Genomic DNA, 20,507 nt, shown 5'->3' on the forward strand with positions numbered 1-20,507 from the left:
GGGGGGGGGGGGGGGGGGGGGGGGGGGGGGGGGGGGGGGGGGGGGGGGGGGGGGGGGGGGGGGGGGGGAGAGAAGGATGTATACAGTGATGATTATGGACTCTAATTAATTTTTTTATTTAGTTGAGTGAGGAGATTTGTTGTGTAAGAAGACTAGGTTAATTAATCTTATTTTGTCTGAGTAATAAATGATAATTTTGAGAATAAAATTTAAAGGATTTTGATTCTTTGCGTCGGTGAAAAAAGAATGAATTGAAGGAGTTATCGAGCTGTTGCCAAGGGTTCCTCGAGGAGCATTGGCTGTGCTCAGAGGACTTGAAATTTCCACCTCGTTTAGTAGTTGATAGATAACTAGGGGATGTATGAATTATTCTATTGAGTCAGAATGGATCACTTTGTAATCTGAGACGACTAGTTCAATTAATCCCATTTAATACGAGTAATAAATCGAAATTGTGAAAATGAATGCTGGAATATTTTACATTGGTTAAAATATTTAGACACTTGACTTGGTTCTTTATTTATAAATCGAAAATAAGAGACGAGTTGTATTATACGTCATTAACATTTCAAAATAAGTCAAAAGTGTCTATTTTGCCCAACTATTGGATTTTATATAGGGGCAGAGGGTGTTGTTGGAGAGCCTGAAGAGTTTCCAGGAGCTAATGATCATAAACATTGAGCTTCGGCTCATGGTTAATTAGTGATTTGGTTGAGAACGGGAGGTACAGCTACTGAGAAGACTAAACACGTGTTACATGTTCCACTCAAAAGATTGATTGATTGATTTATTTATTTATTAACTGCACATTATGTTGTGCAAAAACTATGGCTGAAGCCATATAGCAGAAATAACAAGAGTATACTTAAGGTAGACATTCATGTGAAGTAGCATAAGCACAATAATTTGAAAATAAGAGAAGATAAACTAGAGCTACAAAGGTAGAGGGCAACCAAGTACCCCAGCTAACCAGGCGCGGACTCAGTAAAAACATGGCGAACTATCACAATGAGAGAGATGGAAAGGATACGAAAAAGGGGGACGAAAAGTCGGAGAAAGGGAAGAGGAAACGGAAAAGAACACGACTGCTAAGGAGCCTCACTAAGAATTGCCCAAGAAATGATAAATAATAATTCAGACAATCAAATTTGGAATGATGTTTATTATTTACAGGATTGAAGGGGATATGACTTGGGACAGTTATTGAGTTTCTGTTGAGGGTGCTTGAGGGGCGGGGGGTGTGCTTGGAGATCCTGAGGTGACGAGGCTCACGTCCTGGAGGCAGAAGGGCGACCGACACTGGGGACAGCTGCTCTTCATCTCCGTGACGTTTTTGGGCTTGTGCTGAGAGCTTGAGATGAACCTGTGGGGATCACAAAGGATTAATTTTCGGTTCATTCATCCAAATGTTTTATGTTTCACGAGTTAATTACTAACAACCTGGACTGGAAGCAGGAATTATTGGGAGAATATTCTTACCATTTTGCGAGGCAGTCGATACAAAATATGGGAGGACAATTGCAACTTCTACACGCAGGAATACCATCCATCTCCGGAATATCTGGACAATTTCGGGTCAATTTGACATTCGATGTTGCTTGCATACATACAGCACACTGTTCCAGTTGCTAAATTAGACACAAAAAATGCACATGTGTAATGATTTAAAGTAACTCTCCCCTTAAAGGGAGACCGCGGTGAAATTTGAGGCTTCGCTTGGCTTTAAGAGCCATTGGAGGACTTTTGGTATATATTAAAAAATAATAAAAATTTCGCACACGGCCCGTTTTGCCCCATATATCCACCAAAAACAGCATTTTTCACGTTTTTAGCTTAAAAATGCTCCTTGCACCGCAGTTTTCATCCGATTTCAACATTTTTTAAAAATGTTCGTTATATTTCAACGAACATACCTAAGTATCTGTTTTACTTTATATCTATTAAATCATGAGAAAAGGATTTTTTAGTTTTTGCTGTTTATTTCTCTTAGCAGATCCTAAAATTTTGCAACTACCCATATTTTTTTTTGTCATAAGATTCCGATTATGTACGAATACATCATAGAATGACAAAAAACAACGAATTTTAGGATTTGTTATCATCAGGATTTGTTGACATCATATAAACCAGAGACTCAATAGTAAATTCAATATTGAATTCGTGAATTTAATATTGACAATTCATTTTGATTCTTCGAAAATGGAAATAAACGTTTATGTTAAACATAAAAGAATTTTTCGTACCTGAGTAGTTTTATAAGTTGGATTTTTCGCAACTTCTTGTTTAATCGCGAAAACCGCGATTTCAGTAACAGTCTGGGGCACCTGAACCGAGGATAATGTCCTCGTTGGCATAGTGATCTTGCCTAGTAGATTTTGAACGTCACTTGCGTTAATTCTAATCGTAAAATTCTTTCCTCCAGGTTGCCTTGTTACTATCTGTTCGGTAAAACAAAATAACAGTAAAAAGAAAATAGTTCACGTTCATATTTACATTCAGAAATGGGTGAATTTCTTTTTTTATTGCTCTACTCACCCTGTACTTAACATAATGAACAGACTCAGTTGGAGAGGGAGTCGACGAGTAAGAATTGACGTTGTAAGCCACCAATACGGAATTTATCTGACTAGCAATCTCTAGTTTGTACGCAGACACCTTCATAATCCATGTATTGGTCACGACAATTTTTGTTGTGCTATTCGTTCGTATCTGGAGCTTATCCAAACTGCAAAAATATCACTAATTACATTTTACCGACGTAATTTACGTAAATTACCTCAACGGGGTTTTTACATTTTTTACATTACTTCGAAAAGTTTGCATTTTTCGGTTACTAGAATGGTTTATGTTATTCCGACTGTCGATGACGCAGTATTGGACGCATAAATATTATAAAAAAACAGTATATTATGTCCCGAGAACAGATCAACCGCGTATTTTAACTTCACTTTGTTCGGTTAGAACGCGGTTCTCGGTACTTGAGGCATAAAAAATTATTTTATGTCCCCAGGTCCATAAAACCGCGATTCTAACATCGATTCCCTCGGTTAAACCAAGGTTTCCGGGCACAGAGACATAAAATATTGTATGCCACACGGCGATAAAACAATTTTACCTCACGTGGTATGATTCACGGCATTTTAAGAAACTCAAAAACATGAGCCCCATACCTCATAAAGAGTAAATTTCACGGGGGTCAAACATTGCAAAAGACCAAAGTCACAAATCATCTTCATTGTGAAAAAGTAAATCTCATTACCTATTGAGCTTTATTGGATTTTCCTCTTTATTATTAAATAATAAATTTTGGAGCCCTGAAAAAATTCAATTGTCCCTGAAAACTACCGTTATCGACAGATGCCCAACCCTGGTGAAACGTGATATGAGGAAATGATGAAAAATTGACGTTTTTTGTTATACTTTAATTTTCTTTCTGACTCAAATGATTAATCGAATTTTTGGGAAAATGGGATCATTTTTAATTTCTACATGTTTTAATTTTTCAATGTTCAATTACAAAATTAACATTTCGATTTATTCAATATTCAAAATGCATTCTTCTGAATCCTTATCATTCTTATCTTTTTGCCGAAATTTGAAAAATTTCCTTAACTCTGCAATTTATTTTTTTCTATGACAAATTAACATGCAAAAAGAACATTTCGTGTGAGCCCATACGACATCATGATGTTCTATTTTCGTTTCCAGCGGGGCATTCAGAGACTGAGACATTCACATTGAATGGCTCTTTTGAAGAGCCGCAGGAAAAAATTCACTGAGAAACCTAACGAAGTCGATGGCAAATTTTACTAGTTTTTGGCTGATTCTATGGAAGAATTCCGCTTCAATATTTGTACCTACTGCGCATTTCTCTACTCTATTTTCTTTTTCTTTTCATTAGAAAATAAAATAAAAAACTGAGTAAATTAAAGCCGCGAGATTTCCATAAAAAATATCCCAATAAGTTGGACAAAAGAATCGAATTCTATTGATTTTTTCTTTAAAATAATCTCCAGTAAACATTTCTATTGAAAAAAACGCGAAGATAAGCGGAATGTTTCAAGAGAATGTACCAAAAACTAATATAAAGAAAAAAAGAAATCCAATGCGAAACTCATCTGAGCTTTCGCGGAATATCTCCGAATCTAAGGGAGATAACGAAATTTTCGTAATTACCTTTTTTGTAGAGCGAATTGAGAGCTGCAAAAAGGTTATGTCAGAAATTTGGCTATCTCCCTTAGATTCGGAGATATTTATTGAAAATTGGCAAACAGTCAAAATCGACCTTCAACCATTTACGCTTCACTCCTGAATTGAATCTTCTAACGAATGCGCTAGGTTTTTCTATGAAAAGACGACAAAGACTGTTCCTCACCTTTTGTACTCCCTATTGACATCAGCAGCGATGTCCAACCACGTTCCTCTTTCATTACAATAAATCCCCAGGGCCTTAGCAATGGGATGTTTGGAAAAATGATTCCTGGACCAATTGACGATTAAATTGAGTGCATAAATTGGTCCAACGAGTGCACAGATGGATAAGGTTAACCAGAGTGGGTGTTCAGTGCCAAGAAACACTTGTGCAGCATCTAAATGACCCAGGAGACTGAGTCCAATGATGTAGCCTTGAGAACACATCGAAAAAAAAAATATAAAAGGTTATTTTCCACTCTCAAAAATAAATCAACCGTTGGAGAGCTCTTTCGGAGCATTGAGAATGTTTTTTACTCACCAAAAGGCAACAATGAATGGACGAACAAAGTGACAATGCTACGTTTTATGTGATACTGGACAAATTCATCGTATTCACTACCTAACCAACTCGAAAACAATTCAGGAATTGTCAAACCCGCAGATACAAATTCTGTGGGTGGATAAATTAAACCACTAACGAATAAAATATATCCTATTGTGTAAATAAATAAACTCGTCATGTTGGGAGATTGGACAGAACTGAACACAGCATTGATAATAAAAACAAAGGATAAAAATAGTCAACAATTATCTGTCACTTGGGGATTGGCCTCTGTTGCTTCATGTCCATCTGGAGACACCCATACATGCACTGTGAAGATAATATGGAGCAAGTGCCGTGCACGACGTAGAGAGGGGATGTCACGTTGGTAAGGTAGACACGAGTAGACCCAGATGAAAGGTAGGGGTGATTTGATGTACCCGAATGCATTGTTTCAAACGATTTCACGAAAAATTGAGTAGACAAAAAGTGGACAAAAAAATAATTGGATGAAAACAAGTGGGAAATTACTCTTGTAATGTATATAGTATAGTTATTTTTACTAATAAATTAGCAATATGCTTCCGAATGGTTATTTTGCACATCATTTCCTTCTATCATGTAGGGGAGGTGGGGGTAAAATGTACACTTTTGACTTTTTTTTAAATATAAATGACAGCTTGAAATGTTGATGAAATTCAATAATTTTTGTTTCGATGAAAAGAACATTTCTTTCCCTTTGTAATGAGCCTAAACTGAGCTCAATTGATAAATTTGTTTCTGAGTTATGAATAATTTTAAAAAAGTCCAAAGTGTCCATTTTACCCCATCCTCCCCTATAATTCATTATTTATTTCACTTTATTAAATTCAATAAGATTTTCTTTTACCTAATTTTGTCAGATTTTCAACTTAGTTGAATGTTATCAGCATCATTATTCTTAGTATCCCTTTTCTTCTATACAACCGATTGTCTTTTTTACAGTTCTATCTCTCCCCTCAGCCATTCGATAAAATGTTAATAGAGAAGTTTTATTTGCACATACTTGAATGTATTTGAAACATCACATTTAAAGAAACCATCAGGAAGTTGATGTTCAGGGAAATTCATGAAAACGTCAAAATTTTCAACAATCCTCATAAAAATCAAATCAAACAATATATACCCGTCGCAATCATCTTTTAACTTCGACTTAATGGCATTAAAACAAACATTTTAAGCTACGATTGAATTCATTTGAAGCATGATATTCAAAGATATCCCCAGAATTCTGATTTTCAAATAATACAAGATTTTTGAAAATTTTCGAATAAATCAAAGTAACGATTATTGCTATCGCTTTCATCTTTGAACTCGGTCAAAGGGACGCACAGACAAATTTATTTAATCATTCAATCTATTCAGAACATTTTTTTTAGTTAACGTGGGGCAACCGATTTTCGAAAAAAATTGAGAAATTAAAAAACTAATCGATGAATTCAATTTTAATGAATGGCGATCGATAGGGCTCACAAATACTTATATTTGAAAAAAAAAGATTAAGTTCCATCTGTTCTTTACCGAACAATTGAAGAAATTTTTTTTTGTCATTCCGGCCGTGAGGCAGCGCTTCACGGACGCTCCGCTCCGCTCTGCCTACGGCCGTCATAACAAAATAGTATATTTCGTCACTAGGCCGAAAAAAACTTTTCTGGCGAATATGAGTTTTTTTTGGCCGTATGACGAATAGTATTTTGTGAAGCGAACAGTATTTTGTGAAGCGCTGCCTCACGGCCGGAATGACAAAAAAAACTTTTCTAGCTCATATGATTGCAGCCCTCGCCTTCGGCTCGGGCACGGTCTAAAAATTGCATTTCCGAACTTTTGGGATCATAATGGGTCTACATAACACAAAAAATTTAAAACTTAAATTTGAGCGATTACAATATGCTTCCATTCGGAAGTAAAAATTGGACTAAAATCATCATTGGACGAACTGATGTTAGACGAATAGTAATTAAACGAAAAAACTTTGGGCCAAAAGTACCAGACCCGAGATCTGGGCGTGCACCAGTAGATACACAAGCGCGGGGTGTCGCAATAGTGCGCGATATACCAATTAATAATTTTTTGAGGATTTTTATCAATTTTCCGGAAATCTCATTTTCCCATGTTCAAGAAAAACTCTGTAATTGTTTATAATGATGGGGGAACGAGAAGAGTTTCAAGAAGTGAAACTAACATTTTTGATAATTAAAAAAAATTAGTTGCCGTAGCTTGGACATAATTAAATAAACAAATTTATTTTAATACTAGGAATGGGAGCGCGCTTCGCGCGCATTGATTGGCCAATAGTTTATATATATTATTTATTGTTAAATTTACCGTGGGATGGCGCCACCTCCCGGTCAATACACGTCGATCCTTCTATACGGGCCTTTAGCCCCAAATCAAGTGCATATTGTGCCTTAGGGCTGCATTGACTCGCGTTTAACTTGTAGTCTCGTTGAGGAGATAGATCGGAAGATAAAGAGCGTTTTTCGTTACGGAATCAAATAAAGATCTAAGAGTGTTCAAAGCTAGCGTTATTATTTTTAACATCCATCAGGTTATGGGCTCATCCCACCCTTAACCTGCGCAATAGAAAATAGTGTTAAAAGTGAAAGAATAGGACAAAAGAGTGTGAAGCCACGAGAGGACGATGGCCGGTCAGGACGAAGAGAGGAAAAGAGAGGAAAACAAGGGAGATGATAATAAAGACAAGGACGTTGGTAAGTGCATCATTATTCATAAAGTGAATAAAGTAACAAGTCCAAATTGAGAGCACAAAATCATAGAAAAAGCAATCACGCATCCATTGTGGGGACAAGCATTTCCATCATCCGCAAACTTGTATTCCCCGACCAGCGCGGATGATGAAATAAAAACTGTATTTTTAGGATTAAGTTTAGTGAATAAAAGCGCGTGATCTAGTGTACATAAATTAAAGTCAGGAAATATGCATAAAGAGATCTAATAAGAGAATGGAAGAGACAAAAACTAATTGAAGCATTCATTATAGCTGATAAAGTTTTGAACGACCTCTGCACTGCTCTTCAAGAGTGGCTTGACGAGAGTGAAATCTTGGGAGCGTCAGCATTTCTGCCAACAGAGCCATCAGAGGGCGCTCCATCAGAAAGTCTACAGTTAAGTGAAAAGGATAAGAATCAGAGGGACGAAGAAGGCGATAAAGAGAGCAAGAGGCAACAGATCAAGAAGGAAGAGAGTGAAGATGAGATAATCACGATGAAGAAGAGCGAATATACGGCACTGATGCGGGGGCTAAATAAAGGTAAAACCAAACCTACTGTCAACCTACAATCCTTACAAATACTATGCCAACCGTAGAAATCAAAATTCCCTTGCAAATAAAAATAAATCTGATTTATCAGTTCAAGAGAGATTTGCAAAACAAGACCGAGTCATTCTTGAACTGGCAAACAGTATCAAGGCTTGGTGTTTAAACTCTGCCCAGTCGATGGATACTACCACTAAATTCCTCACTGACATGAACGAAAAACTCATCAATATGGAGAGCTGGAAACAGGAACTGGATAGAGTTTCAAGAATTGTTGATGGGGCCCTGTCTGAAGATGAGTACAATGAGAGTGATGATAGTCATACGAGACAGGTAAGATATTTAAACGACAATGAAACGAGAGAGGCAGCCGGGGACATAAGAGAGTCAAGAAAGGAAATCAGTAGAATCGTAAATCAAAAATTAAAATCGAAGAATGCAGAAATTGAGGGACTTACACCAATGAAACAACTGGAAAAGATATTCAAACTAGGTATTATGACAAAATCAACTGTCAAAAGAGAGAATAATTTAGATAAAGACACTAAATTTGAACATTTTAATGATCTATTAACCAGTGAGTTACGATCAAACAATGTTCTACATGTAATCGAGAATAAATATTCAGCGGATACAGGTAAGACAATCAAAGAAGAGCAAAAGTTCAGTGCGAGAGATATAATCATGAATCATTTGGACAAGTCATATCATTTGAAAGTATTTCAAATTAAAGATTCAAACATATTCGAAGCATTGACTACAATTAAAAACAGTGAAATTAACATTACTACATTCGCAACCAAACGGGCTATTAGTAATATGTTATATGATCCTGATAAAATATCTGCAGTAAAATGCAATGATAACTTTGAAGGAGCAATTCTCCTCTATGAAAATTGTCCCGGTGTCAGACCTCTTTCTGATGAACATAAAAGAGAGATGTACTATGGAGCCATTGAAGGTTCAGTTCCTGGAGTTAATACTTATGAATGTGCGTTAAGTAAGTCAAGAGGGACTGATATTCCATTTTCTGAATTGAAGGGTCTCTTGGTACAGGAAGAGGAATCGACAAGGCAATCACAGAGTGGCGATGTCGGACACAGAAATGCCAACTTGACGGAAAGAGGCCAGATTCGATGCTTCGAGTGTGGAGACACGGGGCATCTTGGAAACATTTGTCCAAATAGAGGAATGGGTCCAAAGTGTTACCATTGTAACAGGTTTGGACACGAAGCCTTTGACTGTCCAGACTTTGAAGAGAGATCCAGAACGCCTAACAATACTCATAAGACAGGGTACTCTCATTCATCTAAATCAGCATGGGAGTCTTGTGGGAAAGATGGGCTAAGAAAATTCCCAAAACGTAAGAACAATGCCAAACATAAGCATGCTGAAGACGCGAAAAGAGGGAGATATGAAGGAAAAAGGCTCGGTGACGATAAGAGAAGCGACAGAAATAAGGCGAGATATCAGAATCCGGCGAAATTCGGCCAAGAAGTACTCAAACAAAGGTAAGATGGATCATAATAAAATTAATAGGAAGCAAGGTTAGTTAGCTCAGGAAAAAGAAGAGGTTCAAGGAGGGACAATGCACACAAACACAACTGATTGTGGAAACGGAATAATTATCAAGTTCAGAGCAAATTTAATGGAGAGGTGAGGGTGACATGGAAATAGTACTAAATTATGGGAATACTGTACAAATCAAGAATGTAGTATTCACGGAGTTCCTTAAAGAACATCTATTGTCATTGAGTAAATTAGCGGAAATGGGGTTAGGAATCTACTTAGTGAGAAAATAGATATTGTAAATAAAGAGGCGAATAAATCCTTTTTAAAGAGAGTGTACAAAAGGTCGTATTGGATGATCAATTTGCAAATTAATAATAGAAGTAATGGGAGATCAGATTATATAGTAGCTAAGAGAGTGATTGCTAATCTTGCTGAAGGCGAGACTCAATCAAAAAGTTATTGTACGAGAATGACAACTAGGAATTTAATAGTTCCTGATAACAAAAACGATGAAACCCAAGATGAAACACTGAAGACAGATAATGAGGGAAAGAATGAACTATCAAACAAGAGTGTTGAAGTGGAAATATCTGAAGAAAATCCTCAAGATGAGAATGGTACTACGATCAGAAAAATAGCATATGAATAGTCGCATTTTGACGTTATTATTTGGGGTCGCAAAACCCAGTCTAGACCAGCTACCCTACATAGAGACAAGTCAAAATGTGTCACCGTTCTCTGCTGAAATAAGCGTTTTAAAAGAAATAACAGGGCAATGTTAGACTTGAAGGCATTTCGAGTCAAATAAAACACAAAATAAAAAGACAGTGACGAAAGATAACTCAACAACACATATAAGACTCAAGTTTTAAGGATCTGCCTATCACTAATATTTTAAAGGAAATAGATTCAAATGATGAGACAGTTGTCCCAGATGATACGAAGATTAGCTTTGCGTATCGTAACCCAATAGGACGCCCGTTATATCTGGCTGGTGCAACCAGACCAGACATATGCTATAACTCTCCTGTGTAGGCATCAGGTCAACCCTACAATTGAAGACTCGGGAATGATAAATAAAGAGAGTATTTAGATATCTGAGAGGTACCATAAATCTGAAGCTTATATACACTGGTGAATCTGGAGGAATTGAGAATTTTACAGTTGCGAGTTTTGCTGATTGCAAGGACTCGCTCACCACGTGTGGATCTTTAAAGATTTGTAAAGCTATACGGTGATACTATTATGCGGAAGACAAAAACAAAATTAACTAGCATTATCCACGTGTAAGGCTGAGTATATGACAATGAGCATTGCCAGTGAAAAGATGCTTTCAATCTATAATTCGATTAGATTGATAGTGATAAATCCTACTTTGCCGATGAAATTATGGTGCGATAATGAAATGGCTACGATGAGTGTTTAAACTAATGAAGGGAGTAAATTGAGACACGCAATTGAAGCTAAAACGCAAAAGCTCATCATATTAAAGAGTGTGTAAAGAGGGATCTAGTAGTGATACAATGGGTCAAATGAAAAGATCAGTATGCAGGTATATTCACAAAGACTCTTCCACTTGAACTGCATAAGAAACTCACAGATGAAATAGTGAATTTCAATATTTAATTATTAATTTGTGTTTTTACAGGAGATAAATAGATGAAGCATTTTCCCGAAGAAATCGGAAAAGATACTGGGATACTGAGAGAGGATGTCATTTCAGTGATTAGGATGATAATCAGCCAGTACTATTTTTTTCTACATTTATAAATAATTTAATACCTAAATCCTGTATTGCTTGTTTCTTGAATTTAAATAAGATTTATTTGGAAACAAGGATGATGTGGGGTGGTAGCGTTGGATTATTCGTGGGATGGCGCCATCTCCTGGTCGCAATACGTCGATACTTCTATACGGGCTTTTCCTCCGGTATGTGCCTGCACTGACTCACGTCTTACTTATAAGGTGACTCCTTGAGAATATAGATCGGAAGATGAGCGTTTTTCGTTACTGTATTAAATAAAGATCTAAGAATACATTCAAACCCAGTGTTATTATTTCTATCATCCATCATTCATGATCGTTATGTATTCATGTATTTTTTGAAAAAGGAGTAAATATTCACTCTTAACGTATTTAGATTTAAGAAAAAAAATTCAATTTTATTCAACTGACACATAAATAAAAATTTCTTGTTCATAAATTTTTTAAAGAATATCTGGACTAATAAATAAATAGAGCGCAATGTGAAGAACATATGCTGAATCCAAAAGTTAAGAAAAAAATCGGGGTATCCAGCCAAATAATCCAGATATTCCTAATTTTAAGTCCCACTTAAACGCATGCTGACGCCCAAAATTTGTTTGTAAATTCAGGTTGATGGATTGAAATTTTTATCAACAAAAAAGAGATCTGTCTATCAATTGCAGAAAAAAAATCAAAATTTTGTTGAGTACTTGCGATTCTAGATGAGTACCCCTAAAAGACAAACAATTAAATAATAAAAGGATGATAAATGAAGAAAAATAATCGTCATGTTAAGAATGACATTCACCTACGAGTGCCTTAAAAATGTAAACAGAGGAGCAAATGACATTTGGATTTGAATTTAATTATTTACAATGACTTTACATGCATATTTTCAATAATCCTTGTTCATGGAAAAAAATTTATGAAGTACAGGTACATCAATGTGAAATTCAAACACTCGTATCTGTAAGTGATAACGCGTCTAAGATTGCGCCGCAATTAATCTTTTCACATATCTACAAATGTCATATCCTATTCCACGCAACATTGAGTTGTCACAGTACTGCCGTTACCAGTGACTGTTCAAGAGGCAACATCGTTAAGGAACTAAAAACAATCATTCTCAATGAAAATAGAAATATAAAAATATACACTTTACACTGGATCCCAGCGAAATACTTGAACGTACTGTTCAATAACTCGCTAATACTATGGAGTAGTTATTGATGTACGGTAATAAGCTGTAGGAATACATATCCAGGTTGACATGATGAAAGATATCAGAGTACAGTTTGACTTCTGGCATCACCATAGTTTGCTCTCACTGTTTGGAATATTATTATTTATACACTTTCTGTGGGGTCCATGAAGAGGGCGGTGATGGCGAAGGCTAGGAAAACAATCCCACCGATGATGGTAACTGGAAGAGAAGGTGTTGATGAGAAAAATGAGAGAAAATAATTGCTTCATATTAGTAGTGAAGCGGTAAAATGGTTTAAGTTGATTTAGCCGAGTCGATTTAGCTGAATTTTCAAGGAATATTTCTGGATCTAAGGAAGATAAATAAATTTTCATAATGATTTACAAAAAAGGTCATGACCGAAATTCTACCATCTCCTTTACATTTAGATTAGTGAGAGATGATCGGCAGTACAATTTTCAATTGAGGAGATTAGAGTAAGTGATTAGTAGCTTATCGTAAAAGTGTGATAAAAAATGCGTAAAAATATTGCAAAATCTTTCAAAGAGCCTTTTTTCTGACAATCGTCTAGTTTCGGTGTGCCAATTTATTATTTAGTGCGTCTTCCCGTCCCTCATGCTAGCGACTGACGGGCCACCATTTGCCACAGTATTTATACGTTACTTATATCTCGTCTATTGGACTCATTTCTCAATATTAATTAAAAACGCTCTTCCAAAGTATTACAAATTTTTTCAATTCACCTTCATAATTTTCGGGGATCTCTGAGTGACGGGGTATCCATTTCGACATTTAAATTTCGACATATATTAAATGATCAAATCGAAAAAAAGCAATCTAGATACCGTTGGATGTTAAAGGATGATGAAGTAAAAGCGTTGCATCAGAATCAACATATTGACAAAATACTTTACCCGTTCGAACGGATATCCTTTGAGCTATCATACGGCCACCGAGTACTGCAAGGCCAGTGCAGAACGAATGGCCGAGAATGCCGCCGACAATAACTCCATAAATATCCTTAAAGAATAACATGAATAATTAGCATAACTTGAGAAAAACAGTAAATCGAGATTAGTTAATATTCCCCAGAGTTTACTTTTTTACGAATATCTTTGAATCTGAAGAGAGGAAGATTTTCCTCAGAATCTTGATGATAATTTCGCTCCCCAAAAAAGTCTTTAGAAAAATCCTCCATTTCCCTCAGATTTAACGATAATTATTAAGAACGATGCCACTATTCACTGCGAAATTATTGAAACAATGTGGTCAGCGATGCGGAACACCATATAAAATAACGCCATAAATATAATTTCAAAAAAAGCATGAAAAATTAGCAAAAATTGAGGAAAACAATAAATCAAGATAAGTTAATTATCGCCAGAGTTAAGTTATTAACGAATATTATTGAATCTAAAGAGACAGGGATATGTCCTTAAGGACATTTTTCGTAATTCCGATTTTACTTTACAAAAAAGATCTTTGGAAATATTCTCTATCTTGCTCAGATTCAAAAGTAATTATTAAGAACGTTTTACAATTCACCATAATTCGCAATTTATTATTTGAAACAATGTGGTCAGGGATGCAAAACTCCACATTATTCATGAATATGCTCATATTCCCTGGCGTTATCAATCCAAATAAATCACCTCTCGTGCAGCAAGAATTATCGTCGTCAGCTGTGATCGATCGCCCCATTCAGCGAGAAATGTCAGTGTGAATGCTTGGAAGAATATTCGTGAGAGTAGCATGAGAGCAGTTGTCTTCGGAGTTTTCCGTATCACACCTGTCTCAGGGTCTTGTGTTACTACTGCAGCTCCCACCTCCCTCTCCAGCTGCATAGAAAAAATATAAGATAAGCTTGGGTCGAACGGACGATAAGAGAGATATAGTGGAAGAATTTGCCAGTCGAAAAATTTGATCGGTTTTTGGTCTGATTTGTCAGGAATGGTCGGTTGAAGATCTGAAAATTGCATACGATGGCTAAAAACTGAACATCTTCGTCAGCTCCTGACTCCTCATTGATATCAGTTCGACAAGGATATCTCTAAGGATCTAGGGAAAATGATAAAAAAATTTCCAGACCTCTTTTGCAAGTCCTATTTTGCTCAAAATATATCCCAGGACAATACCACGCAAAAATTAGTCCCTACGGATTTCCGGAAAAAAATTTAAGGGCCTTAATTTATTGCGTTCTCATAAGTTATTGAGTTTTTCTATTCTCAAATGTTGATGAAGGGAATAATAACTGTTTGAATCGAATAAGAAATTATTTGTTACTTAATTGCTTGAAGTAAATAAAAAATTGTTTCCATTCATGAAATTTCCATTTTTTAGAGTTAAATATCGCAGAAAATATGTATTATAAAATTTTATAAAAAAATCATCGTAGTCGGAATTTATCAATCTACCACGAATTCGTTGTTTAAGAACATCGTAAGAATTCCGTTTTCGCATAATATGAAAAAATCGAATTCGGAAGCACCCATAACCGCCGTTTCAGTAGCGAAGTGGTAAAACGGTTCAAGTCGACTTAGCTCTCATCTGAGTTTCTGAGGAATATCTCCGAATCTAAGGGAGATGACGAAATTTTTGTAATGAGCTTTTTTTGTAGAGCGAATTGAGTGCTATGTAAAAGGTCAAAAATTTTGTCATCTCTCCTAGATTCTGAGATATTTATTGAAAACTGGCAAATAGTCAAAATCGACTTATACCGTTTTACCACTTCGCTATTGGTTTTGGCCTATGCCTCGCGTGCACTAAGCCCGCACTTCATTATTTATTATCTCCTATTCTAATCTGTGTAGTACAACTAGTTAGAATTTTTTTCAATACATGGGAAATATTATAAATATTATCTATGAAAAACATGAGAACAATCGTAAGAAAAACCTGTTTTCTAGGGGCATACCTTAAGGGGTAACAAAAGGTCTTTGATTCCTCAAAATTTTTAAACCAACTTTCTACAAAAAGTTATCAATATTTTTCAAAGCCAAAGCACATTGATCTTCATCACAACCTTCTAAAGGTCAATATGCTTTGGTTTTGAAAAATATTGAAAACTTTTTGTAGGAAATTGGTTCAAACATTTGAAGAATAAGCCATTTTCTGTTACCCCTTAACAAAGAATGTTCTCACGGAAATGGAAGAACTTCCCGAAAATAGAAATTAGCTGGGGAAAGAGAGTAAAGGAGTAAATAAACTTCCCTGAATTGTCGATATCTGTCAACTTGACCATACGATTTGGACAAGCCTGGTCGCATTTTGAAATTGAAAAAAAGACCTAGAATATCATCTCCAGTTGAGTGAATTTCACTGTGTCAATTTCGAGTTATTGACCACCACAAACCGTCCATTTTCCCACCTCAAGGACCTTTCACGTAAAAGGTCTGCATAATTTGAAGGGGCGAGGAGGAGGTTGCGGAATTCTGACGGTGCGTGTTGCTAATATAGGAAACATGCTGACGTACACTGTTACAAAATAACTCCTGAAATTTCATGCGAAAATTTTTGAAATTTTCAGCAATGACTAACAACACTAAACCAACTAACCGAACCGACCGAACTAACCGAATTAACTAACTGAACTAATTTACATGAAATTTCCAGATATTTCGTTGTTGACAAATTAATTAATTTCTAGAGTATTCAATGGAATTGCAATTCTCAGATCTATGAAATTCATTGAACAGCGCCGAAATTCGGGCAAATATTTTTCTGAAATTTCAACCCATTCAGAATTCAATTAACTAAGTTGTCTAATTTTTGAAATCCGTTTCAACATTCAAGATTTCGTTGGAATACCATTGATCGCCAACATGAAAAAAAACAATTTTGTTGAATTTTTAAGATCAATAAGAAATTCCAAAATCACTCGATCTTAAACTGAATTCAAATTTCCAACATTCAAAAAATCAAAGTTAGCTGTTACTTGCACTTCAAAAAACTAATACGAGGAAACATGACAATAATTTTCATAAAGACCTTTTTCGTAAGTCCCATTGCACTCAATCCAAAAAAGATCCTCATAAAAAGTTCAATAGCTTCCTTGAATTTCAAGATATTCAGTGATAACGCCCCCGAAAAAAAAACAAATAATTTAAAGAAAGAATGAAAAACGCCTTTCCAAAATTGAAATATATCACGACCCAATGATGCAATTTATATGAGTTTGGTCTCATTTCAAAGCTGAAGGAGACCGCAATTTCTTCAAGTTTCTTTCAGCCAATCGTCAGATATCGACGCTTGTAGGAAGTTAATTACCCCACCCTCCTTGCTTTGTAAATGAAGTAATCAAAAGATCTGCACCTCATCTTCTCGTCTCCTCAGATCAGACTGCACCTCCTCGAGCTCCTCCTGACCCTCCGTAGGTGACATATAATACCCATCCTTCAACATCTTCAACCCAAAGAGAGCGAATAAAGCTGTCGATATGTAATACGTGTAGGCTCTGGGTATAATAGTAGCGACATATCCAAAGAACACTGCAATTAAGAAATTTTCATCATAAAACAGAGAATCGGTTCCGCCTGGATTCCCAGACCCATAAAATATCGTCACCCCAAGGACATTTACCAGAAAGTATTGTCATGAGCGCTAATGCACTAATAGCACCAATGAAAACAGTCAATCGAGGATGTCTCATGGCCATAATTGCAGCTATGAAAAATGTTTTATCACCAAGTTCTGAGACAACGATAACAGAGAGGGCTGCAATGAAGGCATGGAGAAATCCCAGACTCCCTTGAGCCGGAGTTGTTCCCGTTGACTCCTCATGTTTCTTGAAAAATGATTAAACTCATTACTAACTAAATTATTATTAAAAACATCTGCGTTGATACCAAATTTACCCCATCTTTTCGTGCAGAATAATATTTTTTCGGACGATCCATGCCAAATTAGCCATAATGAATGCCAATTTCAAATTGTGCGGAAAATTTTTGTATTCTGATCATCGCCCTTGGCTGAGAATGTAATTTAGAGAAGACGAAAAATCTACAAATGTATTACTAAATGCTTTTGCGATACTGAAGTATTTTCATTCAAAAAGTATTTCGATAGCGAAGCAGTAAAGGGATCAAAGTCGATTTTGACTATTGACCAGTTTTCATGGAAAATCTCGAAACGTAAGGAACATAGCAAAATTTTTCCCAATACCTTTTTTGAAGCCATTGATTCGCTCTAAAAAAAATTATTACAAAAATTTCGTTATCTCTCTTAGATTCAGAGATATTCTTCGAAAACTCACCAAAGGGCTAAATCGACTTAAACTGTTTTACCACTTAGCTGATTTGAAAAAAAAAAAAAAAGAATCTTTCGATGTGATGACACTATACGGCTGAGAAAGCGCGAGTTTTGTAATAAAAATTTACTCTTAATAGTTCTCGGGGCCATTATACAGTTCGCAGCAATTTTAAGGGGTAACACAAGGCCACCTTTTTCTCGAAATTTTCAAACAAATTTCCTGCTCAAAGTTATTAATATTTTTCAATTCAAAGCACATTGATTTTCATCGTCGCCTCGTGGAAATGAATGCGCTTTGATTTGTAAAAATATCGATAACTTTTGGCAGGATATTTGTTCAAAAATTGGGAAAATTAGCGGCATTCTGTTACCCCTTAAGGATATCTAAGTATCATTTACAATTTAATTCAGACCGAGTTCAATAAGAATTCTCGAACAAGTCTTACTGTGCAAAAAAATCGTTTGTTAAAAATTATCAAAAAAAAAGTGCGAGATTGAAAATTTTTATTGCAAAAATTGATTTCATCTCTTCAAAAAAAATTTATTCTCTCTATTTGTTGTTTTCCTATCAAATATGCAATAGAATCAGCGCCAAAAACAAGTAGAATTATTCGATAGAATTGCACTAGAAATCTTATAGAAACCCCATAGAATTCCAACAGAATTTTCCTGCGAATTCGCTAGGTTTCCTATTGAATTTTTTCATGCGTGCGTTCTCTTCAAGGGCCATTCATTAATTTCCAAAATAAACATCACAGTCAGAACAGACGTAATTCTGCGCTCCTGCTCTACTCCGAAGCAATACTTGTTAACCACGTTATTATTTTCCATAACAATTATTACTCTAACACAATTCAAACGAAAATCAACATAAAACTCATGATTTTTTTCTCACAAGCCGGTTGTAAATCAGTAACAAGGACACGGTGAGAGGGAACTTACCGTTGATGTTATGGCAACCTCTGGTTTTTCAATCTCAACAGGCGCATTTTCACCTATTGTTAATGATACTGCATAACAAAATACTATTAACACTGTTAAAACACATTGTGGAGTTGTTTTTAAATTTGGTAGACTGCGAAAGGTCATTGTTGAAATGTCAATTGGAGACTCTAACCTCAAAACATGTATGATAGATTAAATTACACAGACTTAATAAAACAAAGCGCGAAGACGAAACTCACGAGACACTTTTGCAAAGTTTGTTTAACCAACTTTGTTACTGCTGGCTGGCAGTTGTATTTGTTGTGACGATGGAATGGGTGTTAAGGTAGCTTTTCATCACTGCAAGACGTGGCAGCTGAAGTACTATTGGTGGATACCACGTGATGAACAGATGCTGCGGTCAATGAGAATGCAAGCAACTGCAACTGGTGGAGGGGGAAGTAAAACCTATTCCACTTCCAGAATGGTTTGTCAATTGAACAAGCAAATCAGTTGGCAAAATTGGCTTGATAAGACAACGATATAATGGGAGAAGTAAAAGTCTATTGGGAGGAAGCATACACAATATTAAAGAAAAGCTCATCACGCACGAAAAAAATTGATAGAAAAACCTATCGAATTCGTTTGAAAATTCTATTGAATTTCTATTAAACTTTATATTAGTTTTTGGCTAATTTTATTGACATGTTCAATGGAAAACATTCAATAGAAAAAGTCAACAGAATTCGATTTTTCTATATAACTTATTCTTTTCATATATTTTCTATAGAATTTGCTCGACTCAAATTTTCCAAGTTTTTTTCATTCTATTTTTCTTTTCTTCTCATCAAGAAAATCAAACGAAAAAACTTTGAAAATTTAAACCAAGGAAATTCTATAGAAAATATCTCAATAGAATAAGTTATATAGAAAAATTGAATTCTATTGACTTTTTCTACAGAATATTAATAATATTTATGTAGTAATATTTTCTATTGAACATTTCAATAGAATCGGCCAAAACCTAATCAGTTCAATAGAAATTCAATAGAATTTTCTAACGAATTCGATAGGTTTTTCTATTAAATTTTTTCGACCGTGACTTAAGATTTTAACCGGTATTGATTCACTCAGACAGATGAAAATAAAACAGATACTAAAGGAATCAAATATTTCAAACATGTGAAAGAATTTATATGTAACAAACAATGATTCAGAAAAGAAAATCTAGCTACAAATACAATCACAAGATGTAACAGAATTAAATCTAATTATACTCTACTCAATAGCCATTTATTTAGGAAAAATATTATTGTAAGCTCAGCTTGTAACTGTGGTGACCTAATGATGGATATAGATCATGTCTTATGGGATTTTCCAAATTATAACTTGAAGAGAAATGAGCTAGCAAATGATTTGAGTTCAGTGGATGTTAAGGGTGCCAAGTGAATTTGGCGATGACCTTGAATATTGCGAGCTAATAAAAAACATTTGCTAGTTAGTACTTTTTTTTAAATAAATTTTTGAAAAATCACCCCTGAAAAGAAAGACGTTATCCCCCTATTTCATTATTTCCAAAAAATTCTATAGAAAAATGGCGTGCAGAAGTCTTTAAAGATGACAAATCTCTCTAAAGATGATATCTGTTTTTAATTGAAAAGCGCAATTGTGACAACATTGTCCAGTGGGGTCTATGAGTCTCCCCTGGTTCAAAACCATCTTTAGAGGTCCTAGCACGCCATTTCTCGACCCGCTCTTTCGTTTGAGCCCAAAAAAACATTCATATCTTGTGTGACATCTTTGCTACAAACTCGGGTCTTCAA

General features: G+C 35.4%; 3 protein-coding genes across 6 annotated transcripts; 1 reads left to right on the forward strand and 2 right to left on the reverse strand.

Moving 5' to 3' along the window:
* Positions 1-1,142: 1,142 nt before the first annotated feature.
* LOC107039409 (E3 ubiquitin-protein ligase TM129) lies at positions 1,143-5,204 on the reverse strand. Its single transcript, XM_015259003.1, has 6 exons — positions 4,733-5,204; positions 4,376-4,625; positions 2,536-2,725; positions 2,244-2,438; positions 1,480-1,628; positions 1,143-1,363 (listed from the first exon to the last, which is right to left on the reverse strand). Exons 1-6 carry the CDS (start codon positions 4,932-4,934, stop codon positions 1,201-1,203), a joined length of 1,149 nt encoding a protein of 382 aa, XP_015114489.1. The 5' UTR covers positions 4,935-5,204; the 3' UTR covers positions 1,143-1,200.
* Positions 5,205-7,164: 1,960 nt separating this feature from the next.
* On the forward strand, positions 7,165-11,607 carry LOC107039410. Of its 4 annotated transcripts, XR_001460956.1 has the most exons (6): positions 7,165-7,485; positions 7,776-8,045; positions 8,146-8,384; positions 9,093-9,562; positions 11,212-11,308; positions 11,401-11,607. XR_001460956.1 is itself a non-coding variant. In XM_015259004.1 (5 exons), the coding sequence occupies exons 1-5, from the start codon at positions 7,416-7,418 to the stop codon at positions 11,216-11,218; spliced, it is 1,056 nt and encodes a 351-aa protein (XP_015114490.1). In that variant the 5' UTR covers positions 7,165-7,415; the 3' UTR covers positions 11,219-11,607. The 4 variants fall into 4 exon arrangements, 2 of the variants coding, with proteins under 2 accessions (XP_015114490.1, XP_015114492.1); XR_001460957.1 differs by having other exon boundaries at positions 9,093-11,115; positions 11,212-11,607; XM_015259004.1 differs by having other exon boundaries at positions 11,212-11,607.
* A 546-nt stretch (positions 11,608-12,153) lies between these two features.
* On the reverse strand, positions 12,154-19,048 carry LOC107039411 (transmembrane protein 165). Its single transcript, XM_015259007.1, has 6 exons — positions 18,703-19,048; positions 17,092-17,296; positions 16,825-17,000; positions 14,166-14,351; positions 13,428-13,533; positions 12,154-12,732 (listed from the first exon to the last, which is right to left on the reverse strand). The coding sequence occupies exons 1-6, from the start codon at positions 18,847-18,849 to the stop codon at positions 12,656-12,658; spliced, it is 897 nt and encodes a 298-aa protein (XP_015114493.1). The 5' UTR covers positions 18,850-19,048; the 3' UTR covers positions 12,154-12,655.
* Positions 19,049-20,507: the final 1,459 nt, after the last annotated feature.

Source organism: Diachasma alloeum, unplaced genomic scaffold (assembly GCF_001412515.2).
Source record: "Diachasma alloeum isolate Michigan unplaced genomic scaffold, Dall2.0 Dall_scaffold_00299, whole genome shotgun sequence".
NCBI classification, from domain to species: domain Eukaryota; kingdom Metazoa; phylum Arthropoda; class Insecta; order Hymenoptera; family Braconidae; genus Diachasma; species Diachasma alloeum.

What these genes read in the sequence shown, in the direction of transcription:
- LOC107039409 (XM_015259003.1), bottom strand. Translation starts at nt 4,934, where the DNA reads ATGACGAGTTTATTTATTTACACAATAGGATATATTTTATTCGTTAGT. An exon ending in TTCATTATGTTAAGTACAGG is followed by an intron (nt 2,439 to 2,535) that starts GTGAGTAGAGCA and finishes TTTACCGAACAG; the next exon opens with ATAGTAACAAGGCAACCTGG. An exon ending in CAACTTATAAAACTACTCAG is followed by an intron (nt 1,629 to 2,243) that starts GTACGAAAAATT and finishes TGTCTAATTTAG; the next exon opens with CAACTGGAACAGTGTGCTGT.
- LOC107039410 (XM_015259004.1), top strand. Translation starts at nt 7,416, where the DNA reads ATGGCCGGTCAGGACGAAGAGAGGAAAAGAGAGGAAAACAAGGGAGAT. An exon ending in TAATAAAGACAAGGACGTTG is followed by an intron (nt 7,486 to 7,775) that starts GTAAGTGCATCA and finishes CATTCATTATAG; the next exon opens with CTGATAAAGTTTTGAACGAC. An exon ending in ATGATAGTCATACGAGACAG is followed by an intron (nt 8,385 to 9,092) that starts GTAAGATATTTA and finishes TCTGAATTGAAG; the next exon opens with GGTCTCTTGGTACAGGAAGA.
- LOC107039411 (XM_015259007.1), bottom strand. Translation starts at nt 18,849, where the DNA reads ATGACCTTTCGCAGTCTACCAAATTTAAAAACAACTCCACAATGTGTT. An exon ending in AGGTTGCCATAACATCAACG is followed by an intron (nt 17,297 to 18,702) that starts GTAAGTTCCCTC and finishes TCATTTTTCAAG; the next exon opens with AAACATGAGGAGTCAACGGG. An exon ending in TAATTCTTGCTGCACGAGAG is followed by an intron (nt 13,534 to 14,165) that starts GTGATTTATTTG and finishes TTATTCTTTAAG; the next exon opens with GATATTTATGGAGTTATTGT.